Raw genomic sequence first — 24,111 nt, 5'->3', positions numbered from 1 at the left:
TGTCCAGCCACGGGATGGAAAGTAAAACCAGCACACTACAGGCTGCAAATCAGTCATCTCTGTTTAGCAAGACACTTCATATAAATGACTTGTTAGCAAGTTAAACCTTACTGAAGTCCCAGAACATGCAGCTGCTGTATCCCTCCTTGTATGTTCCAGCTTTGCAATGAGTTGGCTTGTACACAAATTCAGGATCTCTCTTGCCCTATACTTGGTCTTGGTCTTGTGAGCATTGCATGGTATCTGGGAAAGATACCTGAGATGTCCTGTCTGTGGACACACACCTATGGAATCCAGCTTTCCCAGGCTGAGGGAAGAGAAGCCTGGGTATTGCATTCCATGGATTTTACTGCACTCAGTTGGCTACCATGTGCAGGTAAACACCTTTCATGTGCCCATGGAAGAGTGAGCATTTTGGTGCTTGCCTTTAGGGAGAAAGCCACATGTTGGGCAGAGGAGCTCAGGTTTCATAGAAGTGTGTGCATACAGATACAGCCTGAAGGGACATGATCTGGCTACACTTGGGTCTGTACGTTACTTCATTCCCAAAAGAGCCTGCCAGTCCATGAACTGCTGTCCCTAACCACTTTCTTATTGCCACAGTTATCAAAGGTCCTGAGTCCTACCTGACCACTGCCCCTAATATTTTCTCTTATTTTGGCTAGTGACATCTTCACTGCATCTTCCTTTTGTGCTATTGTCTCATTTCATATGATAAAAATTATTTTCTCTCCTCCCCTGGTTTTCTACTTCTTTCCTGTCTTTGTCCTCCTTTGAGATGGAGGACAATATCTTCTTTTTCTGCAAACAAGAATATTTAAATCATTGAAACATTACCTGGACTGTGAATCTATTAGGACTGATTCCAGAAATCAATGAGAGGAAAAAAGGGGTCTGTGAGTGAGATTTCTTTATTCTGCAAAATGCCATATGATTATGCAAAGCTGTTCTCTTATGCTTTTTTGCCAGACAAAATATGTAGACACTTTTCTTGCCTTTTGGAGGGGAAATGCTGTGCATGTGCATAAATACTGTCTCTTCCTTGAATTAAAATGAGGCCTCACAGAGCAGCTAAATTGCACATTGCCGGGGTGAGCAGACTGGCAGCTCAGAACCAAGCCTGGTTTCACAGCACATTGCTTGTCTCAGCAGTGAGGCAACCTGGAACAGGCTTGGTCTGGTTTTTGGTCTGTAACTCATTATGTAAATGCCAGCCAAATTAAAGCAAAGCAGATGGGACAAGTAATTTGAAGATTAATGAAGCTACTTGCATTAAAAAGTAACTGTAGATATGTATTTTAATGAAAGAGATCTTTTCTAATTCAGAATAGCTGGTCAAAAGAAAAGGATCAAGCATTTGATCAAGCAGTGAGAACCGCTAAAGCTTAGCAGAACACACCTACAAAGAACTATTACAAGTGATTAACTCTTTACAGAGTTAATCCCCATTAAACTGAATTACCAGGTCAAAGACTTATTTTCCTTCTCAGGTACCTGTGTCATACTGTGACTCCACAATTTTTCCTAAAATGTAGAAGTAAAAAACTGAACTCTGAGAGATTCTTTAGGGATTTAGTCACAATACAATCTAACATGTTTTAATTCTCCTGTGGCATTTGCGGTTTCCATCTAAACTTTTATAAATTTCTACTGAATAGTGGCATTTTCTTTTGTATAATTGGCTATATTTCAATTGAAAGAGAAATGAGTATCAGGAAAGAGTACAATAAACATACCCGTTTTGTTTTACCACTACAAAAAATGCAACTCAATCTTAAATAATCTCTAAATCAATATTCAAAATTCCAGCCAATCACTAAGTATAATTATGGTAAAAAGTGTACAGTCTTGCCCTAAACTCTGAGTTCACAAGGTTTCTCAAAAATGCACAGCTGGTCCACTGTGCTGATTCCTGAAACTGCTTCTTTTTGTTCAAATACTCAGCAATGACTAGATACTAACAGAGTGTTCAATAGTGTTATAAATGCAGAGATTGGAATGAGCTTTGTATTGGGTTCAAAAGTTGGAAGTACTTAAGATGTGGGGGGATCACACAAACAAAAAGAAAATCTTAGCATAATATTGGAGACTGGCTCTATAAGAAGCACACAATCTTCTGTCAGAGACAGTTCAGGATTTCTGAATTTTTGGGATACCCCACTCTTTTTGTTTGTGTAAAGAAATGGTTCCTACTATGCTCTTCTTCAGAAGTCAGACTTGGAATTTTAGGGGAGAAGTATGCAACTCTCTAAGTCACAAGACAACTGAACTGCAACATTTGGAGATCAACATAGTTATATGTACTGTTTTTCATACACAGAGTTCTTCCATGAACAAAAATGAGAGGCTGTGTAAGTGAAAAATTGTGCAATTATTCTTAGAGATGATTTTCTACAAGAAATGTTAGAAGGCAACTGCTCAAACCCTGCTCCTGCTCCCCCAAGCCATCTCTTCTGTGATGTGATGTCACCAGATACCTGGTATAGTATGCTGTGATGCAACCATTTTACCTCCAAAACAACTGTTATCTTAAAAGACAGAGCAATAATGTCTAGATTTAGAAAAGCTTTCCCTGATTATTACGTTCTGTAAAGTGCTTGACTCCCATGTTTGAGTCCTTTGCTGCAATTCTTCACTAAGTAAGAAAACACATAATTTAAAGCTTGTCCTCATGCCCCTACTGAATGTGGCCTTGTATGTAAGCAGGACTCATGACTATCCAAATTTCAGAGCTTTTATTATAGTAAATTTCTTTGATATAAAGGCTGGTTAGGTTTTATAAAATGATGATGCTTAAAATCTGATGCACTCCTAGAGGGTAAAAAAATAAACATCTTTTATCCATGCAAACACTTAATTTGTCTGCTGGGCAACTTGGTCTACAAACTGGAGGCAACAATCCTATCAATTACAATACAACGTCTAGTTTTTCTTATTTTTCTTAAAGTGCTAAACATGATGGCTCCTTAAATTACTGCAAATGGCTGTTTTGAAATACAGCTACATTTTGCTTCAGTTTTTGTACATCTTTACCCATCTTTAACTTTGCCTGTAATATACTGCACATGTAAAAAGCTGTTGTGTTGGTGTAAAACAGATACATAGGAAATTTCATCAGTCATCTGTTTCTGGGTCCTATGTATGCAAATTCTTTGTCACAATCCAAACAAGGCCTTTTCTCTCTTGGGCTCCATTATGAGGTAAGTGAATATTTTGTTCTTCTGGAATATGCACAGGGATTTAGTAGAACTGTTACTGTGCTTCTCCTAAAACATTACATACTCCAAAGTACATGCAATTAAACAGTGTGACAGTAATTCACTCCCTCATCGTATCTGTGTTGTTGAAATGATAAACGAGCCAAAAGAGGCATTTGCAAACCACACAGCAGATTTTGACGATGGCACATTACTCTTCAAAACGAGAAAATCATGAAACTTAGAATTGTGTTTAACATCAGAACAAGATTTGATAATGTAGGTCAGAGTACACTGTGTCTGAGTTTAAGTCAGCTGGTAGCTGATTACATGTGGTGATGGGTTGTGATCATGCAGGTTATTAGATGAATTTTTGACATTTAGATGTCGATAATGCTGGCTTTTGGAACTGGATTAATTTTTATAACAGAATGTCATTATACCACTTGCAGTGACATAAAGAACAGAACTTCAGCTTGATCTTCCTCTACAGAAGCTCGTTAGAGATTCACATGAGAAGACAACCAACACGTGCTATTGCCATGGAAACAAGATGGAATATTATGAAGCAGTATATCCCATATTCCAAAATATAGAGGACAAAGAGGAAATTATAGCAAAAAACTGACAGGCTTTTTATTTGCAGCCTGTATGGGTTAAAGCAAAACTTAGCTCCTGCTCCTTGCAATAAAAATCATCGGTGCAGTTTTAGGACTCTGGTTTCAATTCTTCCCTTTCAAACATGAGAACTCAAGTCAGTTTAGTTTATGATGTATGGGAAGCAGGAGGCCAAATAGAGGCATTGGTATCACAGCAGGTGTGTAGGTGTGATCATGTACTAAGCACAGACACCACAGAACTGATTAGAGGAGTGAATTAAGTACAAGCCACATAGTGAGGTGCTCATAAAACAGAGGTGAGCAAAGCCAGCAGAAACTGAACATCTGGTATGTCATTAAGACACAGAAGAAAGGCTAGTTTCAAATGCAATGGCTAGCCAGTACCAGTGACCAGAATGCAAAGGATAAAATTTCTTTTTGATTTGTATTAAATAGGAGAATCTCATGGTTTCTCACCTGAAGTGCTTTCAGACATCCTGGACTTATTGTATGCATACAATATGTACTCGGTCTAACTTGCCAAGGTTTGCTTGTGACTACATATACAGAAAATTCCTTAAGACATTTAAAACAGCTCTGTCTGGTCTAGAGAGTGTTTTTACCATTATAAGAGTTTTGACCATTGTCTCTGAGTACAGAATGATAGCTTGTGAGTATGAATGCATGTATTTTTTTGTGTTTGATGACAAAATCGCAACTACAGAAATTCTATGCCAATGGAAGCAAGACCTTAGAGGAAATACTTCACCCTATGTGTAAAAAGCCTGTGATTGCCACTTCGTTCACACACTGGTTCTATTTTTAAGAAACATTTTTAAATTCCAGCTGAGAGTCTTATCATAATTAGTCACTTTGAGCAAAGCCACAATGGGCAAAATATAGCTTAGGAAAGATAAACAAAGTAAGTAGTAAGGTTTTTAGAAGCATTTAAGAAGCCTTGGAAGGTTGTGCCAAGAGTTTGTTACTACAGAGAGTTACTGTGAGATTCAAAAACACTTAAGAGAATGATGGAAGGGATATTACAGAAAGCTTGTGAGTGCCTAGTGGACCAGGTTTTGGGAAGCCTCCCAAAAGTATGGTATGACACTATTTAATTATGAGGCACTCCACAAATCGTCATCCACTTAGGCAGCCACATCAAATGACTTTCAAAACTGACAGGTTACGTTCACTGTTTCAACTCTGATTCATTCTTTACTGATTCTGTTTCGATTGGGAAAAAAAAAAGGCAAAAGACACTTGATTTTGGGAGAAGAGTCTGAATGGAATACAAATTTTATTGCAAAAGTTATTCTAGTAAAACACACAAACTTTAATAGTAGTGAGTAGCTTTATGGAAAGCAAAATAACAAACATTTTGTTAAAAAGAATACCAGATCATTTTTTTCACTAGCAACAGACAAAAAGATAAAATGTGATACAGTTGCCAAAAATACCGCAAAGTAACAAACATTCTTTCTCATCTTTGCATATCAACTTTCTTTCCCATGCTGTTAAATGCAATTCACTAATGATAGCAACTACTTTTTTTTCCCCAAACCTTTACCGGGCTTGGCTTTGTCTGTGCTTTTCTTCTTTTTCTCTGCTTTCAAGGCTGCTTCCTGAGCTGCCAGTTCTTCTTGTTTTCTGAGCTCAGCCTCTAGCAGATTATTTCTGTATGCTTCCCGAATGCTGTGAACTCTGACTCGTGTTTCATCTAAGGATGCCTAGGCAAAACCAAACAACAATACCACCCCTCTTAACACATGAATTTTGATTCAATCACAAGCAACTGCATCCTTCCTGGTCTCTTTCACTCTGTGACTCTGTAAGTAGAGGGAGAGGAGTTCTCCTTTTCTTTTTACTTGGATTTTTATTATTTCTCATACGAAACAGCTATATGTCAATCTTTTCACCATGAAGAAGAAGAGAAACTTCACAAAAATCCTTTTTAAATTGCTAGCATAATAAGATAAACATGTGAAGGGATGATAGAGCAACAGACTAGTACTGATTTGCTTTGCTGTCTTAAACAAGTTCATTAAAAAATAGTTTTCAGAAATGCTGAAATGGGTTAGAAGTTCTAGCCTTTTAAGAGACTAAAGGAGCCTGAATCACATTGACCTTCAAAGAGACTTAGGGCAAATGGGACTTGAACACCTCTGAATACTTTTTCCTCTCCATTTCCATCCTGGAAAATGGGGATTCCTGAATACCTTTATATAGTTCTCTGTGGTCTACAGATGAAAAAACTGCAAAAGTGCTTATCAGCACAGTGTGCATATTCACAAGTAACTCTCATTTTAAATTCATACTGTGAAATATTTTTAATGGAAATACTTTCTAGAAAGAGTTGAGGAACTACTCCAGGAAAAAAAATTCCCTTCTAATATATAGTATGTTAGGAATCCAAAATCATAGCAACATATGAAAACCTGGACATGTATTCTTATTAGGATCAGTCACTGCTAGAGAACTGTGGCTCCTTGCAGACCTGTAGCTGTGTAATATAAATCAGGCTGACTGGGAACTTAAAAAGAATATATTTTCAAGTGGTTTCTGTAAGTAGGTTGATTTGATGTAAAATTATTTTTACTGTCTCTTATCCAGCCTTAAGAGCTCTGAATAGTCACCAGTTAGTTGATAGTGGTTATTGTATTCCCACTGTGTAACAAATAATTTTGTTCCTGTTGATGCTCCACAGTTAAGTCAATTTGGTAAGATATTTGTATCAATTTCATGTGCAATGCATTGGCTGCATTAATCCTCACAATGGATTCTACCCTAATGCCATCAATTTTATTTTTATATACATCTTTTTTTAAGGAATAGTAATTCAAATTCTTCATTTGCTGGCATCATGCATATTCCAAGAAAACTATGTTCTCTAACTTTGCTGTAAGACATATTAAGAGCAACTCGCCCCCATAGATAATTTTTTTAAAAAATTACTTTCCAAAAAGCCTATACAATTCTATAACCAAAAAAACCAGTAAAATCAGAGGTGCTTTACCTCATATGCACCTGGTCATGTATGTCAAATGCTCAATATAATCATACTTTTATGGTGATATTCTTAAAATAGTACTTTTTCAGAGAGCTGTATCAAGAAAGTACTAAGAACATCATATTAAGGAGGTTGCACAGTACTATTTTTTTTTCCTTTAGAACTTTTAGTTTTAACCTTTGCCCAAGCAAAATTTCAAGCTTGTTCATTGCTTCTTACTACTGGTACTGAATATAAAAGTTTTAATAATGGTTGATTAAGATATTCAGCCTAGTGGTGGACATCACAGTAATAGTTACTGGAAAGTAATCTTGACAACCTACCTGCAGATTCTCATACATTTCAAGTATATTTTGCTTCAATAAAGCTCTGTCATTTTCTTCTTTTTCTCTTTGCTCCAAAACCAGCTTTTGAAGTTCCCTAAAATGGTTAACTTTTTCCTCTTTACGTATCTGCTGCTCTTGAATGATAGACTCATTTCTCAGCACAGATTCAGACCTTGTTTTTCTGAAGGAAATACAAAGATATTTGTCTCATTTCCAATACAACTTTGGGTCTTGTACATTTTGTTTAAAACCTACACGCATATGTTTGGCTTATATTTGGCAATGTCACCATCGTATGGTTAGATATGGTTAAGGAGTCACTTTTACTCTGCTTACATACAACATTCAGGCCAGTTCTTCTTATACTTGTCTATTTTTAAAAATATTTGTAAAAAACTGCTCATCTTTGGGCATATGAAAAACTCCTACATGTGGCACCCTTATTTTGCAAGAAATATATTTCCAGAAGTTTTTGATATTATAATTCTACATTGAGACAAATGTAATTTTTTTTTTTTTTGCTTTTTGCATAATGGCAGCTAAGTGGACAATATATTTTTCACATTTTGACTTAAATGACTAGTGTAAAAGTCAAAGACTAGAAGACAAATAAAATGTTTAAAAGATTCAAGCCTGTGGAAGATATTTTGCTATATTTTCTACTGTTACAAGGTTATTCACTTCGATATAACACCAGTTTCCCTTTCAATTTAAAATTAAATTTGGGCAATTATTTCAGCATGTTCTAAGGTCTTTTGAAAATCAGTGAGATGTAGAAATGTCACATTGAATACAAATGGACTTAAGCATGAAGTGGGTTCTAGCTGCAGCACAGCAAATATGCAGGTGCAAGTAAATTAGCTCGATAAGTTCATGTCAACACTTGTAATAAACAATACAGTTCTTTTGAACAGGAAATACAATTCATATAGTTATTTCAGCTGTTAACTATTATTATTATTAACTGAACTGCATCTGTTAAATATAGTATTTTATACTAGCATAATATCCTGACAAACTTCGTATGTGCTTCTTTCTGAACACTGGAATGAGCGTATTTGCCTGCATGTGCATTCTTCAAATGGTTATGCCACATACTGATTACATGCAGTGCAGTGATTCAGGTCCTTTGACATTTATTATGTTAAGGCACTTTACCTCAGGTAAGGACTAAGGTCTACAAGCTCCCATTTTTTTTTCTGCCTTTGTAATCTTGAGTCAATAGCTGCTTGTGGGGCTTTCATTCCTGTGGTAAGAAAATACAAACCAGAACAGATTAACCTGGTTATTTGGTTATGCTAGGAGCTCCATCTAAATTCTTAAGAAAATTTTTCTTCTTTTGCCTCAGCAAAATACACTATTAAATGAGAATATGGTTTGGAAAGGATATAACATTTCTGCACTTTTATTTCCAACACTCATGATAGAATCAAATATGCCACATATGCTAGAATTACACTAATATACGTATTTTAGCTAAATCCACTTTACTCAAGAAAGCTTGTAAATCTAAGCAAGAACACTGAATTTGCAGTGCCTAAAAAATATAAGAACAACTTATAATCAGCTAGGAATCATATTATTTAATTTAAAAAAAAAATCAATAAAAATCTGATTGCACAGTCCTGGTTGTAGTTTAAAAAAAATATATGTATTGCCTTTGGGGCAGACATTTAGTTCAGGAAATACCAGTCTAAAGAAAAAATGATCTCATGACATTAAAATTTGTATTCTGAAGTCTTAGGATTTTTTTAACCATATGGATAGTAACTGTGCTATGTTCTATTGACATATCTGATATTAAGTACTGCACTGGGCTGAGCTGCGTTGTGATTATTCAAATGCTTCATTCTTTTAATTTTTCTGCATGGGCTGAAAATGCCTGTGAAATTTGATGTGATTTAATGATGACTGGAGTAGTTTTCTTTCATAAAAACTCTCTTCTTGTCTACCTGTAGCAGTAACCAGTTGAAACATTTTAAAAATATTCCTGGGATTTTTCTCATCAAAAATACAAAAGAGGTTTCTGAGCATTAAAAAAAACTACAGAGACAAATATACCAGCCTTCTCTGGTGATCTTGAAGGGTGACTTGGATCTTTGGAAGTTCCTTAGGCACTGCCTTTCAGAAAAGTATCCTCCAGAATATAAGAATTCTCATTAAGATACAGAAATGTTCCATCATATTATTGCCTATTGCTGCACTCTATGCAATTGAACCATAACAACTTACAGTCACTGGAGTGTCACTCTTTACTTCATAAGACTTTATATTAAACTCTGAATGCTTAGTTTAGAACAAAGCTCTTGGTAGACAACCATTAATTTTGAAGTAATTTTGAAGTACTTACCCAGTAACTTAGAGGAAATAATATTTTTTCAGATAATCAATATTGTGTTTGTTTAAGGCATTAAGTAAGGAGTGCTCCTGCTTTAAGTTCTAAAACCTTCCCATGAAGATTACTTACCTGGATGGAAAAGTACTAATCTTATGTACTGGTAACAGGTTCTATTCCATGCACATGAGCCATGACCAGATACTGTCACAATCAGACTGAGTATTATTCTTTCCTTTTTGTGATGGCCTGATCTCAGCATTACTCACAGAAGAAAAAAACAGCAGAAAGCTTACAGCCTTCCACTCAGTTCACCTTCTCATTACAGTCTAGTAACTGGCAGGGAATACATATGAAGAATCCACAGAAGTTGTAACTACTAAATAAAATTAGCACTTATGGAAGCTGCCAGGAAGCTGATGCTACTCAGTACGCACTTTTTAACACCTCCATTCCAGAACACTGCTTGTGAACAGTTTCCATGAATATTAACATAAAAAATGCACATTACATGTATTAGTCTCTTACTGACATACTATTTCAGCTGCTAAACACTTTTTTAGTATTTCTACACTAATGAACTCTGGTACCCAACTTGGAATTGAGTGAGTAAGTATTTTCCACTGAACTTCCAAAAAATTTCTGGTAAATTAAGGGTTAGAATTCTACTACAAAAGGACTACCTGAAGCTTGCTTAATGGTAATCTGTCAGCCTCCAAGAGCCATGAGGCTGTATGCCTGGAAATAAAGAAGTGAAACAATTCAAACAAAGAGGAGATAGAGAAGATAGAGGGTAAGTGTGCCATTATGCATTTGGACACCTTTATCAAGGCTGGTTTATCCATTTATTACTAGTATTTAATGTAGAGGTCTTTCCTAAGGAGCTGAACATGATGAACTGAAGACACAGAAAGTTATACCCTTACCTTTTTCTCCTGAACTAGGCGTTACACTGGTGGTCTCAGCCCCAGCTCTGGACTCCTCTGAATCTCTCACAGCACACTTATTAATAAAACGCATACGTTCCTGAAAAGCCTAGAGATCAAAGTTATAATCCAGATAAGACAACTTCTACTGCATACTTTAAATCCCAAAGAATTTTCAAAAGAAGGATTCTATAAGTGGTCAGTAAGACCCAAGACCAGAGTGCAGTATGCAATTCTGCCTGTGGCTGGAATCAGAAAGGATGCCAGGGTCCCAGTGAATCAGTCCTGAGACACTGAATACTTACACTTAAGATCATTGTCCAGTGAAATACTGGAAAGTTACTGATCTCTGGGAAGTTTAAATAATATTTGGATTCAAACAAAAACCTCTAAAACTGAAAATTGTTATTCCCTTATAGCTGAATGTACAGCTACTGCACCTCCTTAGGGAAATACCACTTTCTCTTAGGGGCTCCTATAGCATGGTGATTTAGACTTCCTCCTGAGAAATGGGACCTTTGGGGTGCAAACTCTTTCAGACTCAATTACCTCTGCTGCCAAAACCAGACATCAGCACTTCTGTTTTTTCAGAAGGCGACTTTGGCTCACTGGGCGTTTTCTCAAGGGCTGAGATTGCCAGAATGGACAGAAGCCAAAGGTCACCCTGGAGTCAGACACCCGATACGCAGAGTCTGGCATGGGCAGACATTGTGGCAGGGTGATCAAGAAGAAAGGCGATGGAAAGCTACTTATGCTGGATAGCAGACCCCATTGTAGACCTTGTTTTTAGCATATTCCATGTGGTTGCTCCAATTTTCTTAATGATAGCTGGTTTAGAAATATGTCACAGACTGAAGGGGCTTTCAAAATGGAACCCTGTAGTTGCAATTCGGTTGATTTTCTGATAAAAAAAGGACATGGTGATAGAACCAGTATTCTGATGAGACTCTTTACACATCAAATGGGATTCATTTCCAGCTAATCTTTAGGAGGTTGTACTTGCATTTTCAGTCTCAGTACAACTAATCACCACTGCAGAGCTGCAATTCCCCTTAGACCAGAACTTAATAGAGTACTGTCAGAAAAATTTTTGAGCTTTGAATACACTGAAAAAAAATTAGAAAATCTGAAAGTGTAACTGGGAAGATCCATGTCTCAGGTTCATTCCTGAAAGGTAATGCAAAAAAGACAAAATGCTTCTAAGCTGGGGGTTCTGGCTGAGTATCCCTGAATGGGCAGTGGTAGTGGTGGTGATAGCTTAAAGACTACATTTTGTTATTTTCTTTTTTTTTTTATTTCTTTGGCAATGATGCTTCCAATTCTGAATCAGCAGAGCAACTTTATGCTTTAGTAGAAAGAACATGTATTATTTTTCCATCTTAAGCATATGTCACATCAAAAGTACCCAGCTGTAGCTGACAACTGAATTAGTGAATTCATACAGAACATGTACAGGCTCATGGATAACCTGCAACTTGGAATGAATTTGGGAATCCTAGCTGCAGGTGACAGTTTGAGTGGTGACATGAACAGGTGCCAGTTCTTCAAGAGAAATAATTTTTAGCATGTTTCTAGCAGTGTATTTCTCAACAGAATCTGTTCACATTAAACATTAAACCTGTCACAAGCAGTAGCTTTGCAATTGTGAAGAGGTAGTGGGTTTTTTAAAGAGAAACTTTTCTATGTTTTGTAAAGAAGAATCTAAAATCTACAGAGGCCAGAAGTAGATGATCTGGATTCCTGCCCAGAATTCATGCACACAATCACTTTTAATTCTTTAAATTGTGTAAAATTTCCTGTCTTCCATAGAGTGGTGAAGAGGACAGCTCTGAGAAAGTCTCTGTTCTGGAAACTGTTCTACCATCACAACAGCACCTGGAACTTGTGAAGAAGATACCACTGCAAAAATACCACTCTGATATTACCTTGGCAGCTCTTCCTGGCTCTGCAGACTCCCAGGCTTGTTTCATGGCTCTGATTTCATCTGCTTTCTGGGTGTCTTTCTTCATCTCCAGAACGTCCACCTCTTTCTGTTCACTAACTACACGTAAAGTCCAGTGTGGTTTGCTCAAAAATGATTGCTGAAAGTATCATCAATACAATGTATTCATTGGCACACATCTATTATCACTTTGTAGGATGAAGTTATGTTTTTGTATCCTGGTAATTTTGCAAGCATTATGACACAAAGAGTGGCTGCCAAAGGAAAGGAAGACTGCTTTGCAATGTGTGGAAGCTTTTTGAGATATTTTGTTTACACATTTCTCCCCCAGTCCCATACAGCGTCCTCCATACTCCCTTTCCCTTTCTCTTTCCCTTCCCTTCTCTTTTCCTTTCCTTTTCCTTTCTGTTTCCTCTACCCTCTCCTCTTCCTTTTCCCCTTCCCCCTCCCCTCCACTTCTCGCCCCTCCTCTCAACTTTCCTTTCCTTCCACAAGCTTTTTTACTAGGAGCCATATTATATTTAAGTAGGTTTTTTGTGTAGAAATAAGCCTTGCTAAGTCTTATAAGGTTCTTTTCCAATCACTTCCCAAACTCTCTCAAGCACCTTAACACATATCTTCTTCAGAACCAAAGGCTAAGTGGTGCCTGAGGTGTAGGAGACTATTCTGCTGTCTGACCAATGAACAAGATACTGTGCTGCATATATTTCTGGAAACTGTATCATCTGAAAAAGCTTGAAGCCCAAGATTTAGAAGCTGAGTTAGGAGTTCAGCTCTTCTTTGAAACTAAAGGTGGGCATCTTCTTTATCTGCAAGAGCTCCATCTTGAAACTTTTATCTGTTTCAGTGGTGGACTGAAGAACTCCCAAGAACCATGATACCAGAATCCCTAGTATACCCAGTCAATGGAGCTGAAGGAAGGAATCTGACACAGCCTGAAGCTTCATTGACCTTCTGTGGCCAGAAAGCTAAACTGCAGCCACTCAGACTGCTCTGAAAGAAGGCCTAAGGCACTATTCCAGAACTCCGTATAATTAGGTGTGGATACGAGTCACAGGGAAGTTTGCAGGTTTAGTCAACAAAAAAATTCAGTATTCTTCATGAAAAATTCTATGGAGCTGTTCTCCCCTTGAACTACCTGCCATGAGGCAGCAAAACTTCCAGTAAAAGCAATACCATTACACAAGGAGCTGTCAGTTTCTTCACTGCCTTTCATTAATCTGTTTGCAACAATAACATTATTCCTTTTAAGGCATAAAGGCCTTTTGGTCCTCCACAAAACACTCTGATTATCCCGCCACAGATGAGAAGAATTTCCAGCTAAGCAAGTAGATACCAATTCTTCTGCCACTCTTCATCTGCAAGCTAATGACAATTGTCATATATGAGACAGGAACTGACTGTAGTGGAAAGACCTATTTCATCTCCCTAGGAAGCCATAAAAGCCCCTAGAATGAGGGACTAATGGGATGCAAATATGCTGAATTCTTGGAATTTAATAAACCTTCAGCAGAGACAGAAACTACACCAACAAAAGAAACAACCACTTTATACATAAACAAAGAAATGAGCACATTGCATCTCTAAATCCAGGATGCACATCTTTTACATTCAACCTTTGTAATTCAGCCTTTTACAGGTCTAAATCTAAAAAGGTGGCAAAGCATAACATAGAGAAATGCAAGGGATACACTAGAAGTGCTAGCAGTACTGATCTGCAGACCTGAGAATATATTTATGTTCAGTACAATGATGGCACATTCAAGAAATCCAGTTTTTGTCGTTGCTCTCACCTGAGATTCAATCGATCCTCTTTGAGACTTCTCTCTTTCTATCTTCTCAGATGCTCTATGTTTTCTGGTTGATCTAGGAATATTTGCAAACTCTTGTCCTTCAAAAGAAGTGAGCATTAGGAGAAGCTGTGCTTCTCTTGCTTTCCCCCATGTATTACTCAGATATAGTTCTAATGCGTGATGAATTAGAGAATATCACTGTTATCCATAAGTATAATTCCCCATATAACACTTAGGTTGAAATAACAGCACAAAACAGCCATACAGAGAGACATAGAAAAGCCAGTTAATCTGCTGACAATTTCAAATACTACCAAGAAAGACTGTGAGAACATTTTTTTCAAAACTGACTTAAAAGGTGGACATACTGCAACAGCCTAATCTGTCCTAAACAGCGCTTTACCCAGTGCTTAACCGTGAGTTTGCCATGGTCCCTGCCATCAGTCACATTGTTGCCTTGTGCATGGGTCAGTATAAAGACTGAAATGAACAGAATCACAGCCTCACTCATACTTCCCTCATATAGTCTCACACAGTCTAATCAATATTATGAACCAGAAAGATAAGAAGCTCAAAACAGGTGAAGTCTCAATATTCTCTTGCTGTCTCAAAGCCTGAGACTGTGAAGAACAGCAAAGAAGATATATACCACCATAAATGCAAGGAAGTTAAGGCAAAGAAACATACTTGAGACTTGATGCATATACAAGAAATGCAAAATTATCATTCTCAGAACTCTCTGAGAACATTTTTAATTAATTATATTACCAGTACATGTGTATACTATATATTTGAATTAAAGATACTGAGAATTGACACTTATTCCGCAATGTCTTAGCTGGTAGGCAGCTGTTAACAAGACTTTTTGCATGTCATATTCTTTGCTGAAATAAATTAATAAATAAAGCCTGTAATAGCATATAAATTTAATAGCATAAGGAACATGTCATTTGAAACAACCAGGAATCAATCCAAAACACTATGAGATAGATTAAAAAACTGAGCCTGAAATCTCCATTTCCTTCCACCTTCATACTATTTGAAACATTGAGACAAATGCAGAAAACCTAGATTTAGTCAATACAATAAACCAGGGGATTTCTCTTAGAAAAAAAGTGGATATGAGTGACTGTTTCACAGTCTGATGATAATAATAAGGTATCTCTCACTTAATCTATGCTTTTCTAATTTCCTTCCACTGAGGACAAATCACTGTGCTGCACAATTAATGAGCTTTGGATCAGATCTGCAACATCATGGCTGAGGTTATATGGATATATACAACTGCAAATATTAAATGTATATAAACATATTTATAATACACATACAACTCCCCATACAAATACATTTTATATGATGTATATGTATATTACATCATACATTGTACTTTAAATCACAAAGAATTTTCAAAAGATGGATATTATTCTTATCTCCTCATGCTACTTAAAAAATGTACAATGACACCAAAGTGCTAACCTTTAATTCATTCAATGCTACCAAGGCATACATTAAAAAATGAAAGAAAAAAATAAAGTGGTCTCCACAAATACTGAATATACTAAAACAATTCCAGAGGAAATGCAAATATAAAGAAAATTGTGATTACATTATTGGAAATAAATGGCTTTCCAATTAATTTCACATTATCATAACATGTTAGCATCATAAATCAAGCTGGTGTACATGCATTATTCAAGGAATTATTAATTTTTAGAGATAAATTATTTATTGTTTACACAAGCTCAAAGGCATTCCGTGTAGTTTAGCTAACTTATATCAGGCAGAGACTTTCTACGTCATGGGATATCACAAGCTTTGTCTGGTTCTCATAAATATTTTAACACTCTGAATTTTAACATCTTGATGCTCAAAACTTATTGTATACACAGAGAAGTTAATAAATAACAAGCAAGCATATGAACTGACAGGGCTTGAATGAGGTTACCTTCTTTAACTCCTGATATGAATGTTTAGCAAAGGATTCAATTGAGCTCTCCTAGCTAACTATGCTTCACTGTCCAGGTTCTCCCAGCCCTTCTCACTCCCTCACCAGAGTAGGCAGTCTCCCCAGCTTTGGAATCATCCTCCAGATATACCTGTAGAGGGCACTGGTTGCAGTCTGGCACTATAGCATGCAACACACCCACTCTGACTCAAAGGGAGATGTAAGTAGTTTCTTGGGGCTTTTTTAAGGGCAAAGCCAGGCAAATGCTTTGTATGGGATATAATAAGAAAGAGAGATGATACAGGAAAAAAAGAAAAAGGTCATTCCAGCTCGCAGCTTATGCATCAATCATCACACACTTTCAATGGTAGTTTTTATATCTGTACAGCACCAAGAAAAGTTTGGGCATCATACAGTCCGACAGTGATGACACACAGACGACAGCTTCTCTACTGCTCATCAATTATTTATTCAGAAATCCATTTAGTCTAATTCCAAAAGTGAACATAGTGATCATCCAGTCTGATGTCCTGCCTATGACAAGATAAACAATTACACCAAATAATTCCTATCTGAAACTTGTAACTTCAGATTGAGATGCATCAATTCTCTTTTTTAGGGAAGATAGAGAGCTACTTCTGATTTATGAAATTCAAATTAGAATCTATCTTATTCATAGGTAAAACACAGTGGAGTCTTCTGAAAATTTTTTTGAGAAGATATCATGCTCCTGCTGTCTGAAATAAGCTCTGAGCATTTAGTGGGTTTACCCAGTAGTTGGCAGTAATGACTGTTACTCATCCCATGAGGGACTTTCAGATTTTGTTACAAAAAGATTGAGGAGTTCAGATGTTGCTTTTCCCATCTCTGACTGGACCCTCAGAAGGACTCAATGGATAGCAATGTCAAAAATCTTTACAAAGTTGGGCTCACCTAGACACTAAAGTTAAATAAATATAAAAATAAACAGTAAAAATAAACCAGGATAGGAGCAAACCATCAATATGGTTGCAATAGTAGTGTGGGGTTAGAGCATGACTTAGAGGTCTAAAGCACCATCACTTATCCTCAGTGATCTATTTTTTCATTGAACACCAGGCAAGTGATTAATCACAACTGATAGGTAAGCTGGGAGACAGATAAAGAGAGACAGAACTGAACATCCTGTTAAACATCTCATGGAATCCTGTCCTTGGTATAAGCCAGCAAGTTCTCTGATGGGAAAAGAAAACCAGTGGGAGGAACACACCTAGGCCTAAAGGATAAAAAGGGAGTATTCCAAACAATATTACCTGTCCTGCCTTTTCAAATCCATCTCTACTGCCTGGATTGGGCACCCTATCTCCCCTTGCTTTCTTAGTTGAATGACAACTTTCTCTCAACAACAACTTATACTCTTGAGTTAATTTAAGGCAATATGTAAAACACATACTGCAGTTAGCATTCAGCACACAATGATGATTCAACTTGGGGTTAGGACAGTTGCATAAAAAAACTTACGATCTTACTACGAGAAAAATAAAACCAAAGAACCCAAAACAGTAATAGTTGAAAATCATATATACAAAATGAATCTTAAAGGGTTTTGTTCACACAGTCAAGGATCTTAAAATGGTACTAGCAGTTGCAAGATTGCCTGCTAATTGTTCCCCTTTTCCACAAGAATTATGACCCCAGCCTTACTTATTTTTTACTATTTTTCCACTGAAGAGCTGCTGCATTAAAAATTCCCAACGGAAGACAAAAACCAAACCAAACCAAAACAAACAAAAACAGAGAGAAAGGAATGAAAACTGCAGAGAGGTTCTGGGAGTGGAGGAGTGGGCCCACGGAGGGCCCCTGACTGTTATGGGACAGCCACAGTGGTTGCCACCTTGCTGATGCCTGCTAACACCTCCCTGCTGCCTGCCAGTGAGACACTGCACCCTTTGCTTTCCAAAATGTGCAAGTGGTCCCTGCTTGGGGTGGTTACACAGAGAGGGAAAGTAGGACTCGTTCTGAAAGTTGTGGTTTCTTGTTCAGGTTTGTTATATATATAAATAAAAAAAGAGCTGTTATTTTCCTTTTCCACACCTTTTCACCCGAAGCCTCTTAATTTCAAAGTTACAATAACTTAGAGGGATGAGTTTGGTTCCTTTTTTTCCTAACCTGCCCGCCTTAGCAAACATTTGTGTCTTATTAAACTAAGACAATAACACAGTTCTTTTCACAAGTACAAACATCAACAGATACAAAATTATCACAGCGTCTGTATGCCAGAGAACTTCAGTAAATGTTAATATAAAGTTGAAATATGCTTTTGCCATGATAAATTAGCTTTAATACAAAATAAACTCCAGATGGCCCTGTTGCCTTACGTGAAAAAGTGATACTTGAAATGGTGAAAATTTGTTGCAGGAATTATTCACCTGGCTCACTGCAGCTTTCTTAAAAATCACATGGTGAGATGATACCTTTTTGGTTACATGTCAACATTACTATTATATGGATTGGGTGTTTAACAACTGGTGCTGTTAGATTTAACTTGTAAAGCTCAGTTTTCAAATTGATTTAAGACTAGTTCACAATCAGAAAAAAGATTAAATGTTTGTTTCTTCCCCAAAATGCTTAACTATAGTACGCACTCCAGATAAATATTACTGTTAACAGGGGTATGTAAAATAAGTACCAAACAGTAAATACTTTGAGTGGTAGTGTTTAAACTTTTTGATATAAGTTGTTTTTAAACTCTGTTGATGGCCTGGGCAATCTGCTGGTATTCTTGTATAAACAGAAACACCCAGTTAATAAGAACTGTAAAATGGACTTTTTTTACTTTGAAAAACAGCAATTATGAGAGGACACAGAAATTACACTTTAAAATAATTGTAAGACAAAAAGTGCTTGTTATCATTGACTGTGGCTTAAGTACATTTGACTGCAAATGAGCATTAGTTAACATGGAAAAGGGAAGCTATAAACTGGAATACTGCTACCTAGGACTAAATATGAGGATGACATGGACAAAGTTCAATAATATGAGCTGAGTAGTGAAGAAATTTAGAGATTAAGTGACTTCCTTTGACCTGCAGTTTTATAGACATGGAAACATGCCTACACACCAGTAGCATGACTGGCGTTTTAAGTGCAAGCTGTTATTATGTAGCCGACTCCAAAGGATAAAGACCGTGTCATAGGATGTGTATTGTAAGAAGCAGTCTATCATTAAAGAGAAATTCAGGAGAATAAACGGAATCATCTAGGAATAAAAGACGATTTTGTGAAAAACACAGCAAACTACAAGCAGGTGAAATCACCACGAGAAAGCTGTGTACAGGACTGTAACGCTACATGACATAGCTCCTCAAACACTATTAAAACTGACTGGGACTATGATAAATCAACAAGATACATCTTTGTAAAGTTGTGTAATGGTAACTGAAGAATGACTGAAAAAATCTCAAACACATCCTAAATCAAAGAAGTTATATAACGTATGTCAGCAATTACTGCTGCTGAATCTAACTTCAGTCCAGGGTACTAGAAATTAAAAAAACCCAAAAAAAACCCCAAAAACCCAACAACCCTCCACCCAAAAAACAAAAAAACAAAAATAAAAAATAAATTTTTTTTTAAAAAAAAAAAAAAAAAAAAAAAACCAAACCAACAAACAAAAAAAACAAACAAACAAAAAAGAAATTTAAGTAGAAATATGTAACTAGAGTAAGAAGTGAGATATACCACTAGTAAATAAAGATCAAATCATTCAAAGAAATATAAGGATTTTAGTAAGTGTATGTGTATGAGAAAGGATAATGCAAATAATTTCTGCTAATTGCTCATTGCTTATTTTAAAAATCGAGCTATAGAACTTTAATATTAATGATACAGGAAATGAACTGAGTGGTGGAAATTAATATTTCAGGTTCTGCAGGAACCTAGGGGGGAGAGCACACAGTAATCAGCTGCATGTGTGCGTGTGTGCATGATGATCTGCACCAGCAGCTGGAGTAGGGCTGCTGCCTCATTGGGGACACAGGGGTGAGCTACTACACAGACTAGGTGTCTAAGTCCAGCTGGTGGAAGGATCCACCCCTATATAAATATATAGTTTCTCTAGTGAACTTCCATTCTTTCTAGCCAGAAGATGAAGTTGCTGGTGCTGTCTGTGTTTGTGAGAGTGTTTTGTCTGTCTATGATCTGTGTAGCTGGCAATGCATAGATAGATAGATAGATAGACAGACAGACAGACATAGTGTGCATGTGTGTCAGTGTGCATGTGTGTCTGTGTGCATGTGCTTGTTGGGACTACATCTTTAGCCTCACTAATAGTTGGAGCTGGGGGTGTGCAGTGGTAGCAGCCTTCCCTCTCTCAGGCTGTTGGATCCAGCATGATAAACTTTAACATAATAAAGATCTAAATAACTCCATGTTGACCCCAGTGTTAAAAGAAGCAAATATGAGACATTTATCTAATTTATAGGATACTGACTAGTATTCTAACTGCTTTTAATATGTCTTGGGTTTGATTTTTTCTGTCCCTTAACAAGAAATGCTAAGAGAATCTGGAAAAAAAAAAGAAAAAGAAAAGCTTCTATAATTTCTCTGTCCCTTTCCTGGCTTGAATATACAGACTGTACTTGGGACCTCTCCTAATCTTTCCCCTGATAAATTCTTCTCCTAGCAGTGCAGAAGCAAGCAATACATATCCCAAACCAGGCCTTTTCCCCCCCCTCTTGTCAGTGTATTTTCTTAAATTACCAGTAGGCACGTTTCTGTAGTTTCAGTAGAAATTTCTATGTTTGGATATACTTTGTCAGGGCGTTGGGACTTCATCAGTCGCTCTGACTGTAAAAACAGTCATACTTCTAGAACTGTTCTAGATCTCTGCGTAAAGATGAGCCCTCAGAAGCTCAGATGAGTTTTGCAGTGCATTCTCTGATTTCTTTATGATTTGTGAACTGAAGATGTAGATTCAGGCAATCGAAGTTCATTTCTAAGACCCACAGAACAAAACGCTTTGTTGCCTAATTATTTCACTAAAAGCAACGAATAAATGAAAAAATGTTGCTTCTAGCAATACGTGGGGTTTTTTTAAATATCAGTAACATGATGCACTTGAAAAAATATGTAATTAGATCAATGTACCTTTGATTTCATCATTCTCCTCTTCCTTCAGTTCCTGAAGAGACAGAGACTGATCCTCGGGAATTGGCCAACTCTCATACAACACTACTGCCTGAATCATGTACTTGTGAGACTGTGAAAGAAAATGCAACATGCTGCAGACATAACAAGTACAGCAAGCGTTCAAGTCCTGTAGGTTAGCAAACTGCCAGCTATTGAATCCAGCAAATAAAACACATAATTAATTTACAAGCTTGCACATAAAAGCTTTCCCAAGAAGCTTAAAAAATTAGTGTTAATTCCACAGACTTTATTTTAATTCCTGTGAAATCAAACAATTACTCATGTGTTTATCACACGAAACTAAACTGGGTTATACAATAAGAAGCTACATTCCTTTAAGATTTCAATGTAACTTTCCTATGTATGCCATGTACCAAAACAAAGACTTTTGTCAATGTTAAGACCTACTACAGGGCTTTGAGCCCTAATACTAGCACTCAATGATGTCTTAATCTGAGGAAGAGGTGACAGGGTCCATGGGTTGTTTTAAACATTGTCTAAACTGAACAGGAAATAGCTATATTTAAAAATTGTTTTCCAAATTCTAAAGCCAGTTCTGAGTCAAAGGAACAATCCTGGTTTTCTTGGAATGTTTTGTAGCAATTGAAGTCAACTGCGAAGAAAAACTGCAGCACAGAAACGCTTGGAGATAGAGAAACAAGAACTGCTCTAGATTATTTTTCTAAAATAGATAAATAATACTAACTGACATCAAGAAAAATCCAAGGCATTGACATTACTTTATGAGAAACTTGGCTCGAGTAGCAGATATTGCGTGTCTTTTAGTAAAGGTTTTAGATGACTGAAAATAAGTGTCTCTCTATGAAAACTATTAATGATGGCCTTCTCTTACAACATAAAGAAATTTCACACTGAAGCATCTGAAGTTTAACTTACTTTCTGGCAGTTTTTTGTCCTTAGCTGAAAGTTATGCTGCACTTGAACTGGATTTGTCAAATGAAGAACATGTAAATACAAAATATATCCCCTTCATATGAAACTCCCTTCTTATTTTGTCATTCACACATGTACATTATCCTTTTTTTCATTGCCTCATTCAAAAGCTACCAACAGTTAATTTTGGTTTCTTGTTCTTGCCTCAGGATATAAGATCTTCATATGTACCAAAAGAATTAACAATACTCCTTCATCATGTTTGTTTTTTTTCTGGTTTACCCCTGCCCCTCCCCAAATCCCAGTGATTTGTAATCTCTTACTTGTTGTGGACTTCCAACAGAATTTTGAAAGTTTTCCAAACTTTCATCTATCATTTCCAAAGATTCATCTATTGACATAGGTGAACCTTCTTGTATAAGTTCTGGCTTGGAAGAAGTTTTTCTGTCCTTTGAAATTGAATCACGACTTTTTTTTTTTGAATGTCCGGTTTCTGATTCCTTCTTTGTACTGCTTTGAACAATCTGTGAGATTTTTGCTGCAAAATGACAGAAAAAAAAAAAAAACCAAACAAAAACCACCCAAACAGAAACTCTATAAATTATTGGTATGAGGCAAATACATGCCCCCAGAAAGTAAGAGAAAGAATTAGTATAGTCAATTTTCTCACACTGTATTATACTCACAAGCTTCTAATTAAAATTATTCCAAATAGTACACTTATTTCATTTTGCATGCAAATCACAAATCTCTTCAAAGTAAATAATGAGAAATTTGAAGGATTGTGTATATATAGCTATTGTTACTGTTCATAAAGTGTGTTTTTTTTCCCTCTAACCTCACCCTTCTTTCCTGCACTAACCACCACAGCACCATTAGAGAAAATAGATAACCTTGTACGCTGCATGATGGGGTCTCCATGTGGATAACCTAATTTAAAAAATTGTGTACAACTGTGGATGGAGGGGAGAGGTGCACTCACCACAGTTCTGGCAACTCCTATCCTTGCAGAAGTCTTTATCAAGTCTCTTTGTGTCAAACTGACACAAGTGACTTTTGTGCCAAACTGACACAAAGACCATAGCTGACTTAAGTTTAGAAAAAGCTAGTCTTGAAAGGAGGTATAGAATTATTTGTAGTCTATAATTTATGAAGTTATTGTCACCTAAGGAACATGTTTATGTGGAAAAATTGTGAAACGAGGAATGTTCTAAAGAAGGTCTCTCACAGAAGTATTAATCCAGAAACCATAAATTTGTTTTAATTTCTAATGCCACTGAAATTTGTGATACGCTCTTGCCTGCATGTCTACAGAGAAAGGAAAGAGAATTCTAAAAGTGAACATCTCTTAGAAAAATTGAATAAGAACAGAAATTACCACCTCTGGGGAAGCAGTTTCCCGTGTTACACTAACAACAGCTGCACCATCAACTGGGAAAGAGATACATTTTGATTTCACTGAGGACAAAAGGCTTTACTCTCCCCAATGTTTACAGTAGAAGCAAAGGATGATAACTGCATTATTGCAACACTTGAAAAGCACAATGCACAGTGTCATGTGTGTTGACAAAACGTCCAGGGAAATTCACAGAAGGTGATGGGATTTTAGTCCAGATTCAGCAAAATTAACTGGTGGTGTGTCAGTGCATAGATACCAAATAAGAGGTTAAGTATGCCATTAGAAATTCAATGGGAGTCAGGAAATATAATTTCTTATAAAAGTCAAATGTCATGGATTACTTCCTATTGCATCTATCCTCTGCATAAGCCAATGCTTCCTCACTCCTAAGAAATCAGTAGAAGTCAGGAAATGAAAACAAGTCCTAGCAGAGATGCTTTCTTCAAGAGGTCTCAAACTCCCAATCATAACTGCTCTCCTGCATTACACTCAGAATCTTTAGCACCTGAGATATCCCTCTTGCTGTCCCTGTGGTAAGGAGGCCTGTGAGAGAAACCTGAAGGAAGATAATACTTGATT

General features: G+C 36.7%; 1 protein-coding gene across 1 annotated transcript in view; it reads right to left on the bottom strand.

Moving 5' to 3' along the window:
* Nucleotides 1-5,124: 5,124 nt before the first annotated feature.
* Nucleotides 5,125-24,111, bottom strand: part of ADGB (androglobin) — a 108,881-nt gene continuing 89,894 nt past the window's right edge. Inside the window, exons 27-34 of the mRNA XM_050315113.1 lie at nt 22,457-22,671; nt 21,198-21,309; nt 14,126-14,223; nt 12,316-12,471; nt 10,391-10,499; nt 8,288-8,375; nt 7,127-7,310; nt 5,125-5,523 (exon numbers count right to left, since the gene is read on the bottom strand). Coding sequence (XP_050171070.1) covers nt 5,338-5,523; nt 7,127-7,310; nt 8,288-8,375; nt 10,391-10,499; nt 12,316-12,471; nt 14,126-14,223; nt 21,198-21,309; nt 22,457-22,671 — 1,148 coding nt within the window. The 3' untranslated portion in view covers nt 5,125-5,337. The remainder of the gene's footprint in view (nt 5,524-7,126; nt 7,311-8,287; nt 8,376-10,390; nt 10,500-12,315; nt 12,472-14,125; nt 14,224-21,197; nt 21,310-22,456; nt 22,672-24,111) is intronic.

This window comes from Myiozetetes cayanensis, unplaced genomic scaffold (genome assembly GCF_022539395.1).
Source record: "Myiozetetes cayanensis isolate MyiCay16 unplaced genomic scaffold, myiCay2020 scf2-11, whole genome shotgun sequence".
In the NCBI taxonomy this organism is placed as follows: domain Eukaryota; kingdom Metazoa; phylum Chordata; class Aves; order Passeriformes; family Tyrannidae; genus Myiozetetes; species Myiozetetes cayanensis.
This window is presented reverse-complemented; position numbering and strand designations above follow the sequence as displayed.